Source organism: Rhamphochromis sp. 'chilingali' (genome assembly GCF_963969265.1).
Source record: "Rhamphochromis sp. 'chilingali' genome assembly, chromosome: 20".
NCBI lineage: Eukaryota > Metazoa > Chordata > Actinopteri > Cichliformes > Cichlidae > Rhamphochromis > Rhamphochromis sp. 'chilingali'.
Genome location: NC_137947.1, coordinates 33,513,323 through 33,531,979, shown reverse-complemented (window position 1 = coordinate 33,531,979; position 18,657 = coordinate 33,513,323). Strand labels below are relative to the sequence as shown.

Below are 18,657 nucleotides of genomic sequence, written 5' to 3'. Positions count from 1 at the left end.
CCGTAAAGAATACAAAAGAACCGAATTTAATACTGGGAAACTTTAACACTAATGTGGAGGGGATGTGACTGCAGGGACTGACATGCTCAGCCGTGAAGCAGAGTGTTTTCTATCCAACATCCAAGATTCACCCTGACTTTCCCAACTTTCTGTTGCAGTTTGCATGGCTGACACGCATCTGCAACACTGCAAGGACACTGCCTCTGGACTGGCTGACCCTCTTCAAGAGGGTGTACCAGAGAGTGTGCTGCAACTTTTGGGCCTCAAGCTTCTCAGCCCCCTGGGAGGATGTATGCCAGAGAGTTGGAGAGGATCTATTAGTCAAACCTCAGATTCGAAAAGGAAAGGAGCCATTTCAGGCATCTAACCAGGATGCTTCCTGAGCACATCCTAGGTGAGATTTGCTGGGCATGTCCCACCAGGATGAGACCGGGGAGCAAACCCAGGTCAGACTGGAGCAATTACATCTCCTGGCTGGCTTTTGAACATCTTGGTGTCCCCCAGAGGAGCTAGGAAAGATGGTGGAGAGAGGGAGCTCTGGGCTCTGTTTAGACTGTTGCCCCCGTGACCTAGATACAGTGGGGCAAAAAAGTATTTAGTCAGCCACCGATTGTGCAAGTTCCCCCACCTAAAATGATGACAGAGGTCAGTAATTTGCACCAGAGGTACACTTCAACTGTGAGAGACAGAATGTGAAAAAAAAATCCATGAATCCACATGGTAGGATTTGTAAAGAATTTATTCGTAAATCAGGGTGGAAAATAAGTATTTGGTCAATAACAAAAATACAACTCAATACTTTGTAACATAACCTTTGTTGGCAATAACAGAGGTCAAACGTTTACTATAGGTCTTTACCAGGTTTGCACACACAGTAGCTGGTATTTTGGCCCATTCCTCCATGCAGATCTTCTCGAGAGCAGTGATGTTTTGGGGCTGTCGCCGAGCAACACGGACTTTCAACTCCCGCCACAGATTTTCTATGGGGTTGAGGTCTGGAGACTGGCTAGGCCACTCCAGGACTTTCAAATGCTTCTTACGGAGCCACTCCTTTGTTGCCCGGGCGGCGTGTTTTGGATCATTGTCATGTTGGAAGACCCAGCCTCGTTTCATCTTCAAAGTTCTCACTGATGGAAGGAGGTTTTGGCTCAAAATCTCACGATACATGGCCCCATTCATTCTGTCCTTAACACGGATCAGTCGTCCTGTCCCCTTGGCAGAAAAACAGCCCCATAGCATGATGTTTCCACCCCCATGCTTCACAGTAGGTATGGTGTTCTTGGGATGCAACTCAGTATTCTTCTTCCTCCAAACACGATGAGTTGAGTTTATACCAAAAAGTTCTACTTTGGTTTCATCTGACCACATGACATTCTCCCAATCCTCTGCTGTATCATCCATGTGCTCTCTGGCAAACTTCAGACGGGCCTGGACATGCACTGGCTTCAGCAGCGGAACACGTCTGGCACTGCGGGATTTGATTCTCTGCCGTTGTAGTGTGTTACTGATGGTGACCTTTGTTACTTTGGTCCCAGCTCTCTGCAGGTCATTCACCAGGTCCCCCCGTGTGGTTCTGGGATCTTTACTCACCGTTCTCATGATCATTTTGACCCCACGGGATGAGATCTTGCGTGGAGCCCCAGATCGAGGGAGATTATCAGTGGTCTTGTATGTCTTCCATTTTCTGATGATTGCTCCCACAGTTGATTTTTTCACACCAAGCTGCTTGCCTATTGTAGATTCACTCTTCCCAGTCTGGTGCAGGTCTACAATACTTTTCCTGGTGTCCTTCGAAAGCTCTTTGGTCTTGGCCATGGCGGAGTTTGGAGTCTGACTGTTTGAGGCTGTGGACAGGTGTCTTTTATACAGATGATGAGTTCAAACAGGTGCCATTCATACAGGTAACGGGTGGGGGACAGAAAAGCTTCTTACAGAAGACGTTACAGGTCTGTGAGAGCCAGAGATTTTCCTTGTTTGAGCTGACCAAATACTTATTTTCCACCCTGATTTACCAATAAATTCTTTACAAATCCTACCATGTGGATTCATGGATTTTTTTTTCACATTCTGTCTCTCACAGTTGAAGTGTACCTCTGGTGCAAATTACTGACCTCTGTCATCATTTTAAGTGGGGGAACTTGCACAATCGGTGGCTGACTAAATACTTTTTTGCCCCACTGTACGTGACAGAAAATGTACGGATTGATGGATAATAAATCTGAAGAAGCTGATTAGTACAACACAATTCTCAGAGAAGAAGCAAACATAAAGGGAAATGTGAAGACTCAAAAGAAACGAGTTGGTGTATGTTTGAATCGTTTTTGAAAAGTTGTGTAATAATTACCTGGTGATGCTATAAAGAAAACAACATAAGGGAAAATGTTATGATGCCAGTAACAATGTTGCCATCGGAAATCAAACACTGAACATGACTGTGTGCATGTATGAATGAAAACATGCTCGTGGCTTCAGAATAATCTCTTATATCTGTTAGTGAGACATACCTTGGCTCATCCCACTGCCCACATTGTCAGAGGGGCTGAAGCCATTCTGTGTGGTCTGGGTGCCCAGGTCCACCATCTGGTGGAGGCGGAGCTTGCGGCAATAGATCGATGCTGCTTCAGGTTCTAAGGCGATGATCAGCTGCTCAGGGTTTTCCCGGGATACCAGACCAGACTAGACAAGAGCATGCACAACACAATACGCTTCAGCTTTAAAGGACAAGAAAAGGTTTCTTTTGTCTTTTCAGCTTCTTCTACTGTGTCCACATGTAGTATACACTGAGGTACCCCGTGTTTGCTGAATTATTAGTCACAACTGTACCTCACCTTTGACCCTGTGACAGGTGGGATAGGTTACAGCCCCCTGAGAAAATGGGGTTTTCTCTTTTAATCTACAAGATCATCCGGTCTCTTATGCTTTGTCACAATTAAAATATTTACAATTAAAACCTTCCTCTTTTTAGTCTGACACTTTAACTATTTCACAATTTAGCGTATATAGAAGTTTTTCTTCTGGTTATTCGTACATGACTACATCACTCATGAAGAGAGCTGCAACAATTAAAAATCCACTATTTGTTTTCACTGATGCCTAATAAACCCTTTATGGACTGGTCACTAGACAAGCATATGGATTTTTAAATAGAAAAACACACCATCAAGAATAAAAGTTTAAAAAACAAAAGCCAGAACACAAAGCTGGAACAAACACTCTGTGGAAACGTAACACTCTCTGCTTTGCCTTTCATTAGCTTTAGCAGTAAGACCTGTAACAGCGTTAAAGGTTTAGCATAAACACCTCTCTGACAGACTCAACACCAACTTACAACAATATATTGACCAGAAAAAGAAAATACAGCCACCCACCCCCACTAGGTGATGTAACTGATCAGTGGGGACCAGAGAGAAACAAAGTCATTGGTTTTTTGAAAAAGCAAAAGTTTCCTCCTGATTAATTTGATCATGCAGTAAAATTCTATATAGATGGACACATAAGCAGTTTTTTGGTTTCTAGTTCATCAGAACAGTTTTCTTGGCAATGTATAAGGAAGTAAGGAGTATAAATGATGTATTTGCTTCCATGTCTAGCAAAGACATCATTCTAAATTGAATTCTCTTTCTAGAGAGAATTCAATTTAGCTGGTGAGCCTCACCCAGCCTCACCAGCTGGGTGAGGCTGGGATACCATACCTAAACCATGTGTCTTCACATATTCACTGCCAGAGCATTTGGACAGGCGTGCAGGACCATATAACACGGACACAGCTTGCAGCACAGTTGCTGCAGGCTGCTCACCCACACTTCAGAGAGGGCTGATGTGGTCTGGGTCTGGGACTTGCTGACTCCTTACTGCGCCCTAGTTTGTGGTCTGGGATGGCTCAGTCTCTTCTACGTGGGAGGTGGATCTGCTTGGTGTTGGGTGGTTTTTGGGCACCTGCAGCCCCGTTCATGCTGGGATGGCTGGCCTATGGCAGGGTGGGCTGCCCCTTGCCTCTGGTCTTCTAGGGCTCTTGATCTTTAGCCATGGTGCTTCATCTGGGCCTCCCTCTTCTTAGTCCTGGGGTGGACACGAAGTTGTCATTGTGATGTGTAGCCTCGGATCAGTACTCTATGGTCTCCTGGGTCCTGCGGCTCCTGGTTGTGTTATTGCAGCTTCTCACTCTCACTATAAGGATGTCAAAGACATCTACACAAACACTCACACATGTTTGTTGCACATTCTTTCCAGGTCTGTTTGCTGTTGTATATATGCAGCCGTTGGCGACTCATTTCACTTTCTTATTAGTGCACCTATCTTGGAGTGGAGCTAAAAAAGCAAATTCATGTATTTATAGATTATTTAATTGATCATCATCACTACCAGAGTACTTCAGTCTCAGACCGCAGTTGTACTTCTGGTTTTTAGGATTTTTAAAATTAGAATGGGAGGCAGAGCTTCCAGTTTCCAGTTTGGATTAGTGAAACAGGCACACACTCAGCTTTAAAGCTTTCCTTTTAGTTAGTGCTGACTGACCACCTTAATGCTCCAATAGGCTTAGGCTGCTGGCAGGCTTCCCATCATACACTGAGCATTTGTCCTTCACTCACCTGTTTCGACACTACTTTATTTAATCATGAGTAAATATTAAACTCTTGCTCTTTTTCCCGTAGGCCGCCTTTTGTCCTCACTCTCTCTGCTCTAGTTGTTTTATCCTCACCCCCAGCGGGTGCCTCAGTCTGGTTCTACTGGTGTTTCGTTCTTCTTATAGGGGAGTTTTCCTTCCCACTGTTGTTAAACACTGACTTAGAGACTTAGAGCTTTTTATTGTCATTGTGCAGTTTCTTGCACAGCGAAATTGGGTAGCTGGACCACAAAGGTGCAAAAGAAAGAAGAGAAAACAAAATACAATGAGGGGAAAAAAATAATATAAATAAAATAAAAAGGTGGATGGAACATTGTTTGATTATCTCTCTAACAATATGCCGAACTTTAAATACAGAGTTCATTGAGGTGCCTTGTGTTGTGAATCAGGACTATAAGAATAAAACTGAACTGAAAATAAATCTGACTACAGCCGTCCCAAGTTAAATACAATAAAGTTCAATTAACAACTTTTTCTACTCACAGGAAGCAACAGGCCAAGGAATGCAATGAATGCATAACATGGCGATTATACAAATCTGCAATCAAGAGTGAAGAATGTGCTGTGACTAATGCTGCACATTAGCTGTGATATGAAGCAGTGATTAAGAACTGCTGGTGAGGAATGACACGTGCAGTGTAAGCACAGAACAGAAAACTGCAGCTGTTACAAATCACAGTCCACCAAAACAAAGATGAAAGTGATAACGACTGCATCTCACATTTGTGTCGTTGTTCACATTTCCTTTAGTTTTCTTTCCTTACTTCATCTCATGGCTACTTTAAATGCACAAAATCAGCTGCTCTGCTTTGAACAGAAAGTCCAGAGAAGCTGCACTGAAGCAGTTAGAGACGAAAGCAGTGGCTTTACTGTAACTAATGCTGCCACCAATTAAAAGCAGCTGCTGACATGTGGAAAATGTAGGAGCTGAGTGGCACAGTGGAAACCAAATTTGTATTGACCCAAACTTAGTGATCTCCAGCAGGGCAACAACTTTCCCTTCAGCTAACTTTTACTTGGACAGCTGCAGCACATGTGTCCAGCGCATGTACCAGGCGCATTCAGCCATGGTAAATGGACTGATTCTCATACAGCGCTTTTCTACTCTGAGCACTTCACACAATTTACCTCCTTCACTTTTTAATACGCTGTTTCAAATGTCTAACATTTACGTTCCCTGATGGCATCAGAAAAACGTAGGAATAGTACCTTGCCCGAGATATTTGGCATGCACACTGGGATCAAACCACTAACCTTCTGGTTAGTAGGTGACCTGCTCTACCACCTGAGCTACAGCCATACGACGGGTTTGGCAGTCAGAGACAAACATGATGCCGTGGTATCAACAAAGACTCTTACAGATCTTGTAAATGTCACCTGAAACAAATTTAATACCAAAAGTCTGCTTTGTAAGAATTTCCATTTAGTGGTTTGAACAGTTAAGACTTGTTTCAACCAAGCAGTTTGTTGTTAAACTTCAATTTTCCTCATCATCTTCAGGGTTTCCAACAATGTATTTCAAGTCTGACTTGAGCTAATTTATCATCTAAGCATAACATTAAGAAGATGTTTTTACAGATGCAAAGCCTGAAACACTGGTTTTATAACACATGGTCTCAACAATGCATTCAGACGTTGTCCTCTAAATGTGCAAATTTAGTTAGAAGACCTAAATGCCATGTTGCAATACTATACTGCTATGGTAGCCAACGTTTTAAATGCAAGTTTGACAGATTTGTGAGTGTACACTTTATCCAAAACCTAGTGACGGTTTACTCATCGTTGCCAGTGGGTAGCTGTAGCTCAGGAGGTAGAGCAGGTCACCTACTGATCGGAAGGTTAGTGGTTCGATCCCTGACTCCTCCAGTCTGCATGTCAAGAGTGTGAATGTGCATGAATGTAGTTAGGAAGCACTCTGTTTAGAGAAAATTATGTGACTGGGTGAATGTGGCATGCCGTACAGAGCACTTTGAGTAATCTGGGACACTAGAAAAGTGCTATATAAGAGTCAGTCCGTTCACTGTCTGAACAGAGTTTCGTCATGTTACTTTTGCACTATTATGTTCCGGCACATGTCTTGGTTAAGCTACACATTAGGCTGACATCAGGGGCCAGAGCTGAAACTGGTCTGGGCCAGCACAGGGCCAGCAGTGTGTCTGCAACTGGCCCGTGGCTGCACACAACTTACACATGGCCCATATACCGCAAAGAATGACGGCCCTTTGGTGGCCCAGATCAGGTTTGCCAGAGGTAATCCACACATGGGCCAGCACAGGACCACCAGCGTGTCTGCAACTGGCCTTGTGCTGGCCCATGTGTTGGCCACCTCTGGCAGACCAGATCTGGGCCACCAAAGGGCCGTCATTCTTTGCGGTATGTGGGCCATGTGTAAGCACATTGTGTGGGCCAGATCGGGGCCATACCAATTTTGCTATGTGGGGCACACCCAACATCTTCTAAGTGAGGTGTTTTTGCCATGTCCAGCTGACAGGAGGATTTTTATAGATTCGGGACACATTAGAGTAATTATATCTCTGGAGTGACCTCAGTGTACCCCAAGAAGAGCTCCAGGAAGTGGCCAAGCAGAGGGAGGTCTGGATATCTGTGATTAGATTTTAGCCCTTGTGACTGGGAACCCAGATAAGCAGCAGAACATGGATGTATGGATTTACAGGTATGGATACAACGACACTCAACAGTAATTCTACTTAATGTTAAAATCACCACTACATTTGTGGGTGAGTGGGGGAAGAGTCTACCTTGTAAGCAGCTTCCCTCATGAACTGCTTTGCAGGCATTTTCCAGATGGCAGGAACTGTGATCACCCATCTGACATCACTGTTGTCAAACTCGCCGCCTGTCTGATCACTCAGCTCCTGTTGAAAGAACATTTAAACGCGCCATTTAATCCTTATGCATTTCAAGTTGCTATACATCAATACAACCATTATAGCCCAAATTTTAATAATATGTATGCATTAAGTGCATAGTAATTACATAAATTGCAAAAAAGTGCAATAAACTACAAAAAAATTGAAAATTGTTTTTTGTTTTTTTAACATATATTTCTAGTTAGAGAAATTTAAGAGGCTTATCCCTCAAAACTGTAAATACAAAAAAGTTGCACAAACTAGTTTCCCACCACAGGAAATTTATTTTGAGTGTCTTCATAGTTTTATTTTTGAAATAAACCAATTTTCATATGCTGCAGGAAAAACGAAAATAAATATTATAATGCAAATTTGCAAAATAACAGCATATGCATCAAAATAAACTATTTCCAGCAGTGCAATATGAGTCCAAAGCATCCCAGAAACGACACAGAAAGTCATAAAGTCAAACATAACTTTTAAAAACACCAGTATAGGCTTATGAGGCCTTGATGGTAAAAAACTACATTTCCGCAAAATGACGTCACTTCCGGTTTCGGGCAGGTCATGGCGGACATGCGACAGTTCACGCTAATGGACGTAGGAAGTGTTACAAACAGCTGATCGGATCGGCAAAGCGTGTTTCTGGAATATTATGTTTTTGTTGCTGCAAGTGCTTTTTATACAGTTTTTGCAAAGCTATATGTGGAAGGAAACCGTGACCGAGGACAAGCTGATGGCATAAGATCTAAGTACAACTCCTCCGGTTTCATATGCAAAAAAAATTATTGTGCTAGCTTACGTGGTTGCAGTGCTACCGGAATTTAAAAATAGTTACGCAAAATGGAGCGTGCCCGCTCCGACCGGCTTTAAAGGGTTAAATTCTACACATCTTCCAATGTTTGTCAACAGAAGCTTAATCAAAGGAGAAAATATTACTTTGCATGAGTAAGAGAACAGAAAACATGTGTTACCTTCAGTGCTTGTTCCTTAAAGAAAGCCAACGCATAGGCAAAGATGTCCAGAGCTTTGACACGCTTCCCATTAGCTGCATGGAGGTCAGTGTTGATGGACAGGTTCTGATTGCAGAGAGAAGACATCACAGTCAATATATCACTGCTAGTTTCTTTTCTATTCCCTTTGTGGATTGTCCACACGCATCTACTACCACGCCACACTGTACAATCTACTCCATACATTCTTAACGACCTCTCATCCATGACCAATTTAGACGTATCAGTTATTGTAACATGCATGAGTCACGGGTAAACATCTAAACTTGACAAAAACAGCTGGGGTAAAAAAGTGTCTGTCTGTGAAGTGACACCAACTATTCTGACACTGAAGGACTCACAGCCATTGGATGCACTCAGTTTCATAATGTATGTAAAAAAAAGGTCTATCAGATGTAACAGCATGTTTCAAGTAGCCACATATTTAAGCTCATGGTGGGCTGAATGGCAGTGGTCTTTTTTTGGATTTTCAAACTTCACATGGCTCACGTCTGTACCTGTACTTGCTGGGAAAAAAATAGAAAGTGAAACATTTTGACATATCCCTATAGTGGGCCTATAACTCAGAAAACTCCTAATCATAATAATATTGTACAAAAAACAAGCCGATTATGAGAGACTCAGATGGAGGGACTCCCTGAATATCCACGTAATGATCCTTTTACTTCAGTAACTGTTGACTGTGGGAGAAAAGTGTGTTGTAATTATGAGCAGTAACGGGCTCTGAGCCAAAAGCCATTGGCAGAAATACAGAGCACAGCAAAAATATTTGCCCCCTGGTTATCTCTTTATTTTTGCATTTCTCACACTATGTTAGACACGTTAGCCGTTGATGTTAACGCAATTTAGTATCCAGTATACAGAACTGTTTTCTGTGAAAAACAAAGTGAAGGTGCGCCCAACTTATTTGAACCTTTGGCTTCTATAATATGTGGTTCTATAGGGCTTTGGAGTTGACGTAAAGCCGCAATGCATTGTGGGAGCGCGGCACTCTTTTAGCAGGCCATGAACCAAAACAAACACAGATTTCAGCACAAGACCCCTGCTTGGTTTTGCTGGCGTGCAGGGAGAGTCGCAGCTTCAGTGATGCATGCTGTACTTGCTACAAGTTTGGACACACCAGTGTTGTGAATCGTGTGTGTAACCTCGAAAAGTCTGTGTCTACTGTGCAAACAAGATCTTACACATGAAGAGGACGCACGAAAGGCCTACACTGAGACAATGGCAGCAAAGTTTATGCGGTTTTTTAGTGAACACAAATTTTCCAGAACTCGGAGCATCTCCAGACGGACTCACAATGTGTGACTGTTGTGGGAAGATGTATCTGGAGATTAACTGTCCACAGTATAAAGCAGGCATTGGCTGCACAAGACACAAACTTCTGCCTTCGGCCACAAAGAGAGTTTTCTGTGATACGCATCTTCCCTGATGTGGATTTCTGGGAACCGCGTTTGAAGAAAGCACAAGACTTCTTCCAAAAAGTGTGTCCTCCTGAACTAGTGGGAAAATATTTCTCAAAAGAAGGGCTGCTCTAAATAACCAAGTGTTTTATTTTGTGGGTCACGATTGATGCCAGCTGTGCGTAGCCATGTTAATAGTTTGCATTTCAAGTACATCTGAACAAGTCTTGAATAAAAAAACTAAAAAACATATGTCCTTTCCGTTTTATTGAAAGCACTTCATAGAAAGTTACATGGGTTACAATGAACTGTACAAACAACACAGCATTTTAAAGAATATTTAATAAGAGCAAGTTTCATTTCACCGAGGTTTGACAACCACATTTGGGCACATATTTACCAAAATGCAGCAAATCTTAACTATCTTATCCAGCAGCACACCAACAGAAATCTATGGTAGAGAACTCCATATCAGCTCGTCTCACCGCTGCTATCCAGGCCTGACGTCTTCTTTTGGTAATATCCGATACATGTGATGCCTGACGTTGCTTCTAGAAGGGGAAACGATAAAAAGAGAGCCCATTTTCCAGCTTATTCCCTTCCCGATTGTGCAATCTAACACTACAACCAACAACACGCCAAGTACGAACCATGGCTCACATTATCCGTGTGCTTTCACCCTTTGTTTGGCATGTTCAAATGGCCCCTTGACCAAAACTCCTGGCCACGCCCCCTCCCGTGACATCAGGCTCCAAAGCCCTATTGCGTGCAGTGTACATAACCTAATGTCAGCTAGATCAATATTAAAATGTATAATATTGTTAAAGTCACTAAAATTTGTGACGTGAGCTCTATGTCTGCTTGTGAAACTCAGAAATTCAGTAGAGCTGATATGTAGCTATATTAAATATTCACATAAGTATTTTAAATGTATAGAAATGTTTTAAATGAATGAACGTGTGTCTTTGACCGTTATTGTGTAACTTACTTTCAGACTAGTTAATCATAGGGGATAGACATAGGGGATTTCTGCGGATTTCTCCTGTTTCTTTCCTTGTTTTTACTTCTGTTGATTCTCCTGATTCTTTTCCAGTTGCTGACCAAACACAAAACCATCCACTGAAGTGCACCATACTTCCCAGCTGACTGGCAAGTTAGGGATTCATAGTTTTCGAGATTAGCTTCTGATTCTGATCTTTTCCATATCTCTCGAGGAATACTGGATTTAGGTGAGGAGCGTTCTGCAGCAACTACTGGGAAATCGTTTATATGTGAAATCAGAAAAACGTAAGTTTCATGCCACCACTGTCTCATTCATGGGTCACATTTTGGCCAGGGGGCAGGTGACGTCCCAGAGTCTCGAAAACAGCTCCAGCGTTTTCTAGTGTTTGCCAATTCCCACAGGTAATTCATAAGAAACTACAGCCAAGTCGCCGCTCCGCTCCCTTGGTTCGCTTCACTCAAGGTACCGTTCACCTGGTCCTCCCACCACCTGGTTGGTGTAGGGGCATACTGTCTCACAGGTCTGATCCCCAAGGCAAACTCCAGCCGAGCGCCTTTTTCTCCCACCGCAGAACAAAATTATGATGTGGGAAATATCCGTTGGGTTATGGATGTGCAGAGTTGGCCCAATGGATAACCGCTGTTATCTATTGGGCCCATTGGGTTATCCAAGGTTCGTGTGCCACCCAGGAGTGAGAAGGACAATAACTTTTCTCAGACAACATTTCTGGTGGCCATCCCTAAACAAAGATGTGAGAGAGTCTGTTGCCATTTGTCCTGCCTGCGCCTGTAACAAGTCCTCCACCAAGCACCTCAGGCCTACTCCACCCATTAACCACACCAATCCAGGGCGCATGCGCACGCAGCGACCGGCAGTGAGCGAGAGCTTGGCATCCTAAGTTTTTAAGTGTTTAAGTTCTTATCGTTTCTTTTCGTTTCTATCGCTGGCATGTGTTTTGGTTGAAGGAAGTGACAGTTTTCTTACAAAGTGACGCTCCACAACAGTGAGAACATCATGGATTCTTTTTTCTTCATTGTGGTTGGATTTCTACTGTGCTGGCTTGTTTCCGATGATGTGGGCGAGGCCGTGAGTCAGCTGAGGATTGTTTGCTCCCGCGACGAACTGTTAAAACTTGATGGTAAGGACCTCACCTCATGTATGCCGGATTTTATACATAGAGACTCTAACAGAACGAGTGAGAAGAGGAAAAGAGGGAGACGTGGAGGTGTTAAATTGCGTCTGAGGAGACAACAGGTCAGTCGGTTTCCCCTGCCGTCTGTTATCCTTGGAAATGTTCAGTCTCTTAGGAACAAGCTGGATGAACTCCAGGGAAACGTCAGGTTCCAGAAAGACTTCAGGGACAGCTGAGTGATGGCTTTTTCCGAGACATGGCCGACGGAGCTGGACCAGGACACCGATTTTTCAATTGACGGTTTTGGAGCTCCCTTTCGCCGGGATCGGGATGCACGGGTAACAAGGAAATCTCAAGGAGGGGGAGTATGCTTGTATGTGAACAAACGTTACTGTAGCGCTGTGACTGTTAGAGAGTGTATTTGTACACCAGATGTTGAACTTTTATCCGTGTCGCTGCGCCCTTTTTATCTCCCTCGTGAGTTTCCACAACTTTTTATTACCATAGCTTACATTCAGGGCTCACCCCGCCTCCACCTGCAGCATCATCTCAGACGTAGTGCAGAAGCTGCAGGCGCTCTCTCCTGACGCCCAAACTTTATAATGGGGGACTTTAACCATGTCTCTCTTGAATCAACTTTGGGCAATCTGTATCAATATGTATCCTGTCCTACCAGACGGGATAAAATGTTGGACCTTTGTTACGGATCGGTGAAGAATGCTTATAAATCCCTCCCGCTTCCTCCTCTGGGATCTTCTGACCATAACTGTGCATCTTCTGCCCATCTATAAAACGGTCTTAAAACGAGAGACAAAGGATGTTGACATATGGTCAGAAGAATCTGTGCTTACAGATTGGGAAGTTTTTATTCAGTCTTGTGGAGATGATCTCGACGCTTTGGTGGATGTTACTAGCTCTTATGCAATATTTTGTAAAGACATGATTATACCCCGTAAGCGCGTTAAAGTCTACGCTAACAATAAGCCGTGGGTCACTAAAAGCGTCAAATCCTGTTTAAGGAAAAAGAGACAGGCCTTTAAAGAGGGGGCTGTTACCGATTTTCAGACAGCCACCAAAGAAATGAAAATCGAGCTCTTGAAAGCAAAACAGAGCTACAAAAACCTTCTTGAAAGCAAATTTGCTGCAAAAAATTTTGGGTCTGCCTGGACTTGTATGAAAACCATAGCAGGGTTTCAAACTCCTCAGAGCAGCAGTCAGGTCATTTTAGATGGTTTTAATTCAGACAGAGATTTTGCAAATGCCTTAAACATGTTTTATGCTCGTTTTAGTTCTTCTGATTTTAGCGAGGATATTTCTGAACTGAAACAGAAACTGAGAGATACTCAGCACTTTATCATTGAACTCAGCGATGTTAAAAAGGCCTTTCGTACAGTCAATGTGAACAAGAGCCAGGGTCCTGATAATATTAGTGGCCGCCTAATTAAATCTTGTGCTGATGAACTCAGTCCTATATTTCAGGTTATTTTGAACAAATCCTTGCAAACACAACACGTGCCCTCTCTTTGGAAAGAAGCAGTCGTGGTTCCTGTCCCTAAATCTAGTCGTCCAACAATTCTAAACGACTTCAGGCCTGTTGCCTCACTTCAGTTGTCATGAAAGTCTTTGAAAAAAATCATCAGAAATGTGATTATGAAAGAGACTGAACATCAGCTGGATCCAATGCAGTTTGCATACAGGCCCAACAGAGGAGTGGAGGACGCACTTTTGACTTCACTAAATCTGATTCTTAAACATGTAGAGAGTAAAGGGACTTTTGCAAGACTTCTTTTCATTGATTTTTCTTCGGCTTTTAATACAACACAGCCCCATATTTTAATTAAAAGACTTTTAGAACAGTTTGAAATCAGGAAAAACCTGCTGGGCTGGATTTTAGATTTTCTAACTGACAGGTCACAAAGAGTGAGAATAAATGGGGTTCTGTCTGACCCAGTGTTCTCCTCCACAGGTTCTCCTCGAGGGTGCGTCCTATCGCCCTTATTATTCACTCTCTATACAAATATGTGTCAGAGCAGACATGAAAACAGGGCCATTAATACTAATTAATACTTGTTAATACTTGTACAGCTGCTGTTATTGTGTATATATTTATTTATATTTCTTCATACATTCTTATATGGTTCTATATTGTGTATTTTGTTGTACAGTTATTTTATTTTCAACTTTAATTTATATATTTTATCTTATTCTTTCCCAGTTAAATTTACCCTTCATTCTAATTTGTGTTGTACAGTTATTTCATTTTTAACCTTAATTTATATTTTATTCCTTCCTAGTTAAATTTACCCTTTTTAATTTTTCATATTTATTTCCTATCTTATTCATAGCCTTTTCCTTTTTTGTTTTCTTTAGGTCACGAGCAGTTGTCCAAGCATTTCACTGCATATCGTACTGTGTATGACTGTGTACGTGACAAATAAAATTTGAATTTGAATTATTAAATATGCAGATGACTCTGTTATTGTCAGCTTACTGAAAGAGGGTGAAATTAACCACGGTCCAGTCATTGATGACTTTGTTCAGTGGTGTGAGGAGTCTCATCTCCAGCTGAACATATCTAAAACAAAAGATATGGTTGTTGATTTTAGGAAACAACAAAATGGGCACGGAGTCACTTTAACTAAAGGTCAGAAAATAGAGCAAGTACAATCATATAAATATCTTGGGACCATAATCAATGAAAAACTGAACTTTGATCAGAATTGCAAATCAGTTTGTAAAAAGGGTCACCAGCACCTTTATTGCCTTAGGAAACTTGCTCATTTCCACATTGACCAAAACATTTTAACTTCGTTCTTTTATTGAGTCTGTTTAATCCTTTTGTTTGGTGGCATGGTTCGGTCAGACCTCTGTCACAGAGAAAAACTCACTGAATCAGATAGTGAGATGGTCCAGTCGTCTGACAGGTGAGCCACAGTCTTGTTTAGCCTCCCTGTACTCCAAGCAGGTACAGAGGATGGCTTTATCAATCCTTAAAAATGGTTCCCATCCGCTAAGGGGTGAATTTCAGCTTCTTCCCTCAGGACGGAGGTTTCTATTTCCGAGATGCAGGACAAAGCGTTATAAAAACAGCTTTGTCCCCGTTGCTGTCACTGAATTAAATAAGAACTGTTTTTGATTCGAAATATTAAATTACTATATATGTGCCACAGTGAGGTTTATATCTTTATTAGGTCTGTGTGTTTTTGAAGGGATGCCAAATGCTGTCATTTTTTCTGTAAAGCAAATTTAGCTATGGGTATGAATAAAGTTACCTTGACACCACACCGCCCTTGGTCACACGTAGGCTTAGATTTCTTCACCGTCTCCCTGCCTCTTCGGGGAGGAATGTCATTCTCACCATCGTAGAGAGGTTCTCTAAATCAGCACAGTTCATTGTACTAGAAAAATTGCCCACTGCCATAGAAAATGCTCAGCTATTAGTCGATCATGTTTTCAGACTCCACGGCATCTCTCAGGAAATAGTTTCAGATCGAGGTCCCCGATTCACTTCACAAGTTTGGAAAGCATTCTGCACAGCTCTGGGCGCCAGAGTCAATCTGAGCTCTGGGTACCACCCACAAACCAACAGCCAAACAGAAAGGCTAAATCAGTGCGTGCTGTCACATAACCCCTTGTCCTGGTCCACCCTGTTATCATGGATTGAGTACACACATAATTCACTTACCACTTCTGCTACTGGTCTGATCCTGTAATAAATGCATGAACGAGTTTTTCAGCATCACTCTGAGACAGGATATTTCTAACTTTAAAGATGTTGCACAAATGGAAGAAAGCAGTCTTACATATTTGTTTAATATGTGCGTTGAAGGACATGTCCTGGTCAAAAATGACTCCAAGGTTCCTCACAGCGTTACTGGAGGCCAAGGTAATGCCATCCAGAGTCAGGTACTTCTGATTAGAGACCTTAGTTTTCACAGGAGCTACAGTATCCAGAGTCGTACGTAGTGAGGAGGTGAAATTATTAACAAGATAATCGACCTCTGTTGGGGTAGCGTTCAGATAGCTGCTCTGCTCTATGTTGGTACAGGGCATTGGAGATGATAACAGTGGGTGGATTATATTCTTAAACTTAGTTACAGCGCTTTCAGAAAGACATCTACTGTGATAAAGTCTACTCTCCACTGCTGTGTAATCAATTATTGTAAATGTAAATGTTATCAGGAAATGATCAGACAGCAGAGGGTTTTCAGGAAACGCTGTTAAATGTTCAGTTTCTATGCCATATGTTAAAACAAGATCTAGAGTGTGATTAAAGTGGTGGGTGGGTTCTTTTACATGTTGAGAGAAGCCATTTGAGTCTAATAACAGATTAAATGCCATGTTGAGGCTGTCATTTTTAGCATCTACATGGATGTATGGATGGATTCAGAATTTGGATTTCGTCCACTATCACTGCCTTTCACCTGCCCAACGTTTGCTTCGGAGCTCTGGATTTGCAGCTCGGACCATTCCTGCTACAAAACCACTCACTCGGGTTAACGACTCCTCCTCCCAACGGGAAAAATGCCTATATGGGGTTTGGTTGAAAGGGCAGCTGCCTACACAGAGAAGCCCAGACCTCCCTCTCCCCAGCCTATACAGGGGAACACTGTTGCATTCGGACATCTTCGGACACCTGTTGGGACATCTCGCCCACTAGGTGCGCAGGTGGCATTCTTATGAGATGCCCAGACCACCTTAAATGGTTCCTTTTGATGTGGAGGAGTAGCAGTTTTACTCTAAGGAATCCAGCGACCCTCTGGAGAAAGCCATTTCCACCACTTGTATCCACGATCTCATCCGTTCCGTCACTACTCAAAACTAATGACCACAGGTGAGGGTAAGGCTTAGGGGCAACAACTCATCACCGATTGGGAATGGGCACATCAACCTTTTCTTGCTGAGGACCCATAGCTTCTGAAGGGGCTGATTCTCATTCCTACCATTTCACACTCCACTATGAGCCAGTGCAAGCTAGAACACATCACCTATAAAAATCACAGATGAGATTATACGGCCACCAAAGTGAAAATCTTTAAAAATACTGGTGGTCGCCTGTAGATACGCCTATGGTGTCAATTTCAAAATTGCCTTGCTCTTGAGCTATTCCTTTCACAAACTTGGGTGTCCACACTGAACGCCCTCCTTTTACACCTGAGCAGTAAAAACTGCATTTTGTATTTACTTGGTTCATCTTTGTCTGATATTAAGATTTGTTCGATTAGCTTGCCCGAACAGCAGGACCGTCACATTTTCCATCAGATGAGTCACTGAGTGGTGACGACGGAGTGTGCCTGTGCTGATCCCGCCTGGAAGAAGAGTGACCTAACGAGCTGCTATGCTCATGATGTAATGTGTGTATATGCTACAGTATGTGTTGGGCAAAATACTGAACAATGAATGACTCTGAATTCCTCTGTTTTGTATATTAGTGTGTGATTTTAAGTAGTATGTATAGAATAATGCTAATGACTGGCTATCCTTACTGTGAAGCAGTATGAGTGGTCAGGAAGTCTAGAAAGTGAAATTTAATGTCAATGTTCTTACTGCAGTGGTGTGGAGCTTCATTTTGAATTTTTCAAGGTAAAGCCAGTGTTTGGATTCGCTGGGGTCCAGGTCGTGATAGAAGTCACGAGCCGCATAACCAAAACTGTGGAACTTCCTGTCTGGAGTGAGAAGGATGGTGGTGGGGGTCTTCTGATTGGATACGCCTGGGTCCCCACCCTCCCAACGCCTGGAAAAAAACGACAGTTATCAATATATGTGCAGTAAATCTGCTTTTAAGTGAATACTGTTTTACACTTCGGGGTACAGTTTTGAGGTGGTTGACCCCAGCAACTTGAAATTTGTCCAGGAAAGCCTTAAGGAGTTGGTCTTTGGTCACATGTTTTCATCAGACTTTTGATGCACTTCTCCTCCAAGGTTGAGCCCATCCACCTCAAAATCACACAAAACAAGCAGAATGCGAACACTTATCGTTTCCACAATTGCTTTCTTTAGTATTTTTAGACCTCTTTCCCTGTTTTAGTAAAGCCAGTGACTCTAGTCTCTCCCCTGGACCTGTGATTAATTGTCCTGAGGAAAAGATTAAATAAACCTTGCATTCCTGTGAACCTTCCCATCTCTTCAGTCTGCTTTTGGCTCCGCCTTTTCCCCTTTGGCCTTCGGACATATCCAAGCTAAACGCTTACAGGTGTTTTCATTTTCCTTTATATAATTTGTCTGCAGCGACTGGTTCTACCGGAGGACCAGCAGAATTTGGGCACAAGTACAGATCACACTTTTTAAAATAGCAAATTTCCTGCTGTTTGTAAATGCCAGCAGGCAGTGTTGGAGCAGCTTGGAAAAATAAATGCAATCCCTGGTGACGACGAGTCTAGACAAAGGGCTGTTCAGCTGTTACGGCTCTCGTAATACATGCATACCGTTTTAAACAATACAATAATTATTGTGTCTCTAAGTCAAGGACTTTAGAGGTTTTATGGTCATTCCAACACACGTCCTCAAAGTTTTTTTATTTTTTTATTTTTATTTTTCACAAAATGGATTTTATTGGTGTTTTCGTACGATTTTTAAGAGCCAGAAAAAAAATAAATCTTTCGTATCTCTTTGTGT

At 42.5% G+C, this 18,657-nt stretch overlaps 1 protein-coding gene across 5 annotated transcripts in view; it reads right to left on the bottom strand.

Annotated features, from left to right (window-relative positions):
* Positions 1-18,657, bottom strand: part of hspa12a (heat shock protein 12A) — a 103,346-nt gene that overhangs the window by 18,687 nt on the left and 66,002 nt on the right. For all 5 annotated transcript variants that reach the window (XM_080869285.1, XM_080869283.1, XM_080869287.1 and 2 more), the window contains exons 4-7: positions 17,590-17,776; positions 8,469-8,573; positions 7,384-7,500; positions 2,505-2,676 (exon numbers count right to left, since the gene is read on the bottom strand). In XM_080869285.1, the coding sequence (XP_080725411.1) occupies positions 2,505-2,676; positions 7,384-7,500; positions 8,469-8,573; positions 17,590-17,776 (581 nt within the window). The remainder of the gene's footprint in view (positions 1-2,504; positions 2,677-7,383; positions 7,501-8,468; positions 8,574-17,589; positions 17,777-18,657) is intronic.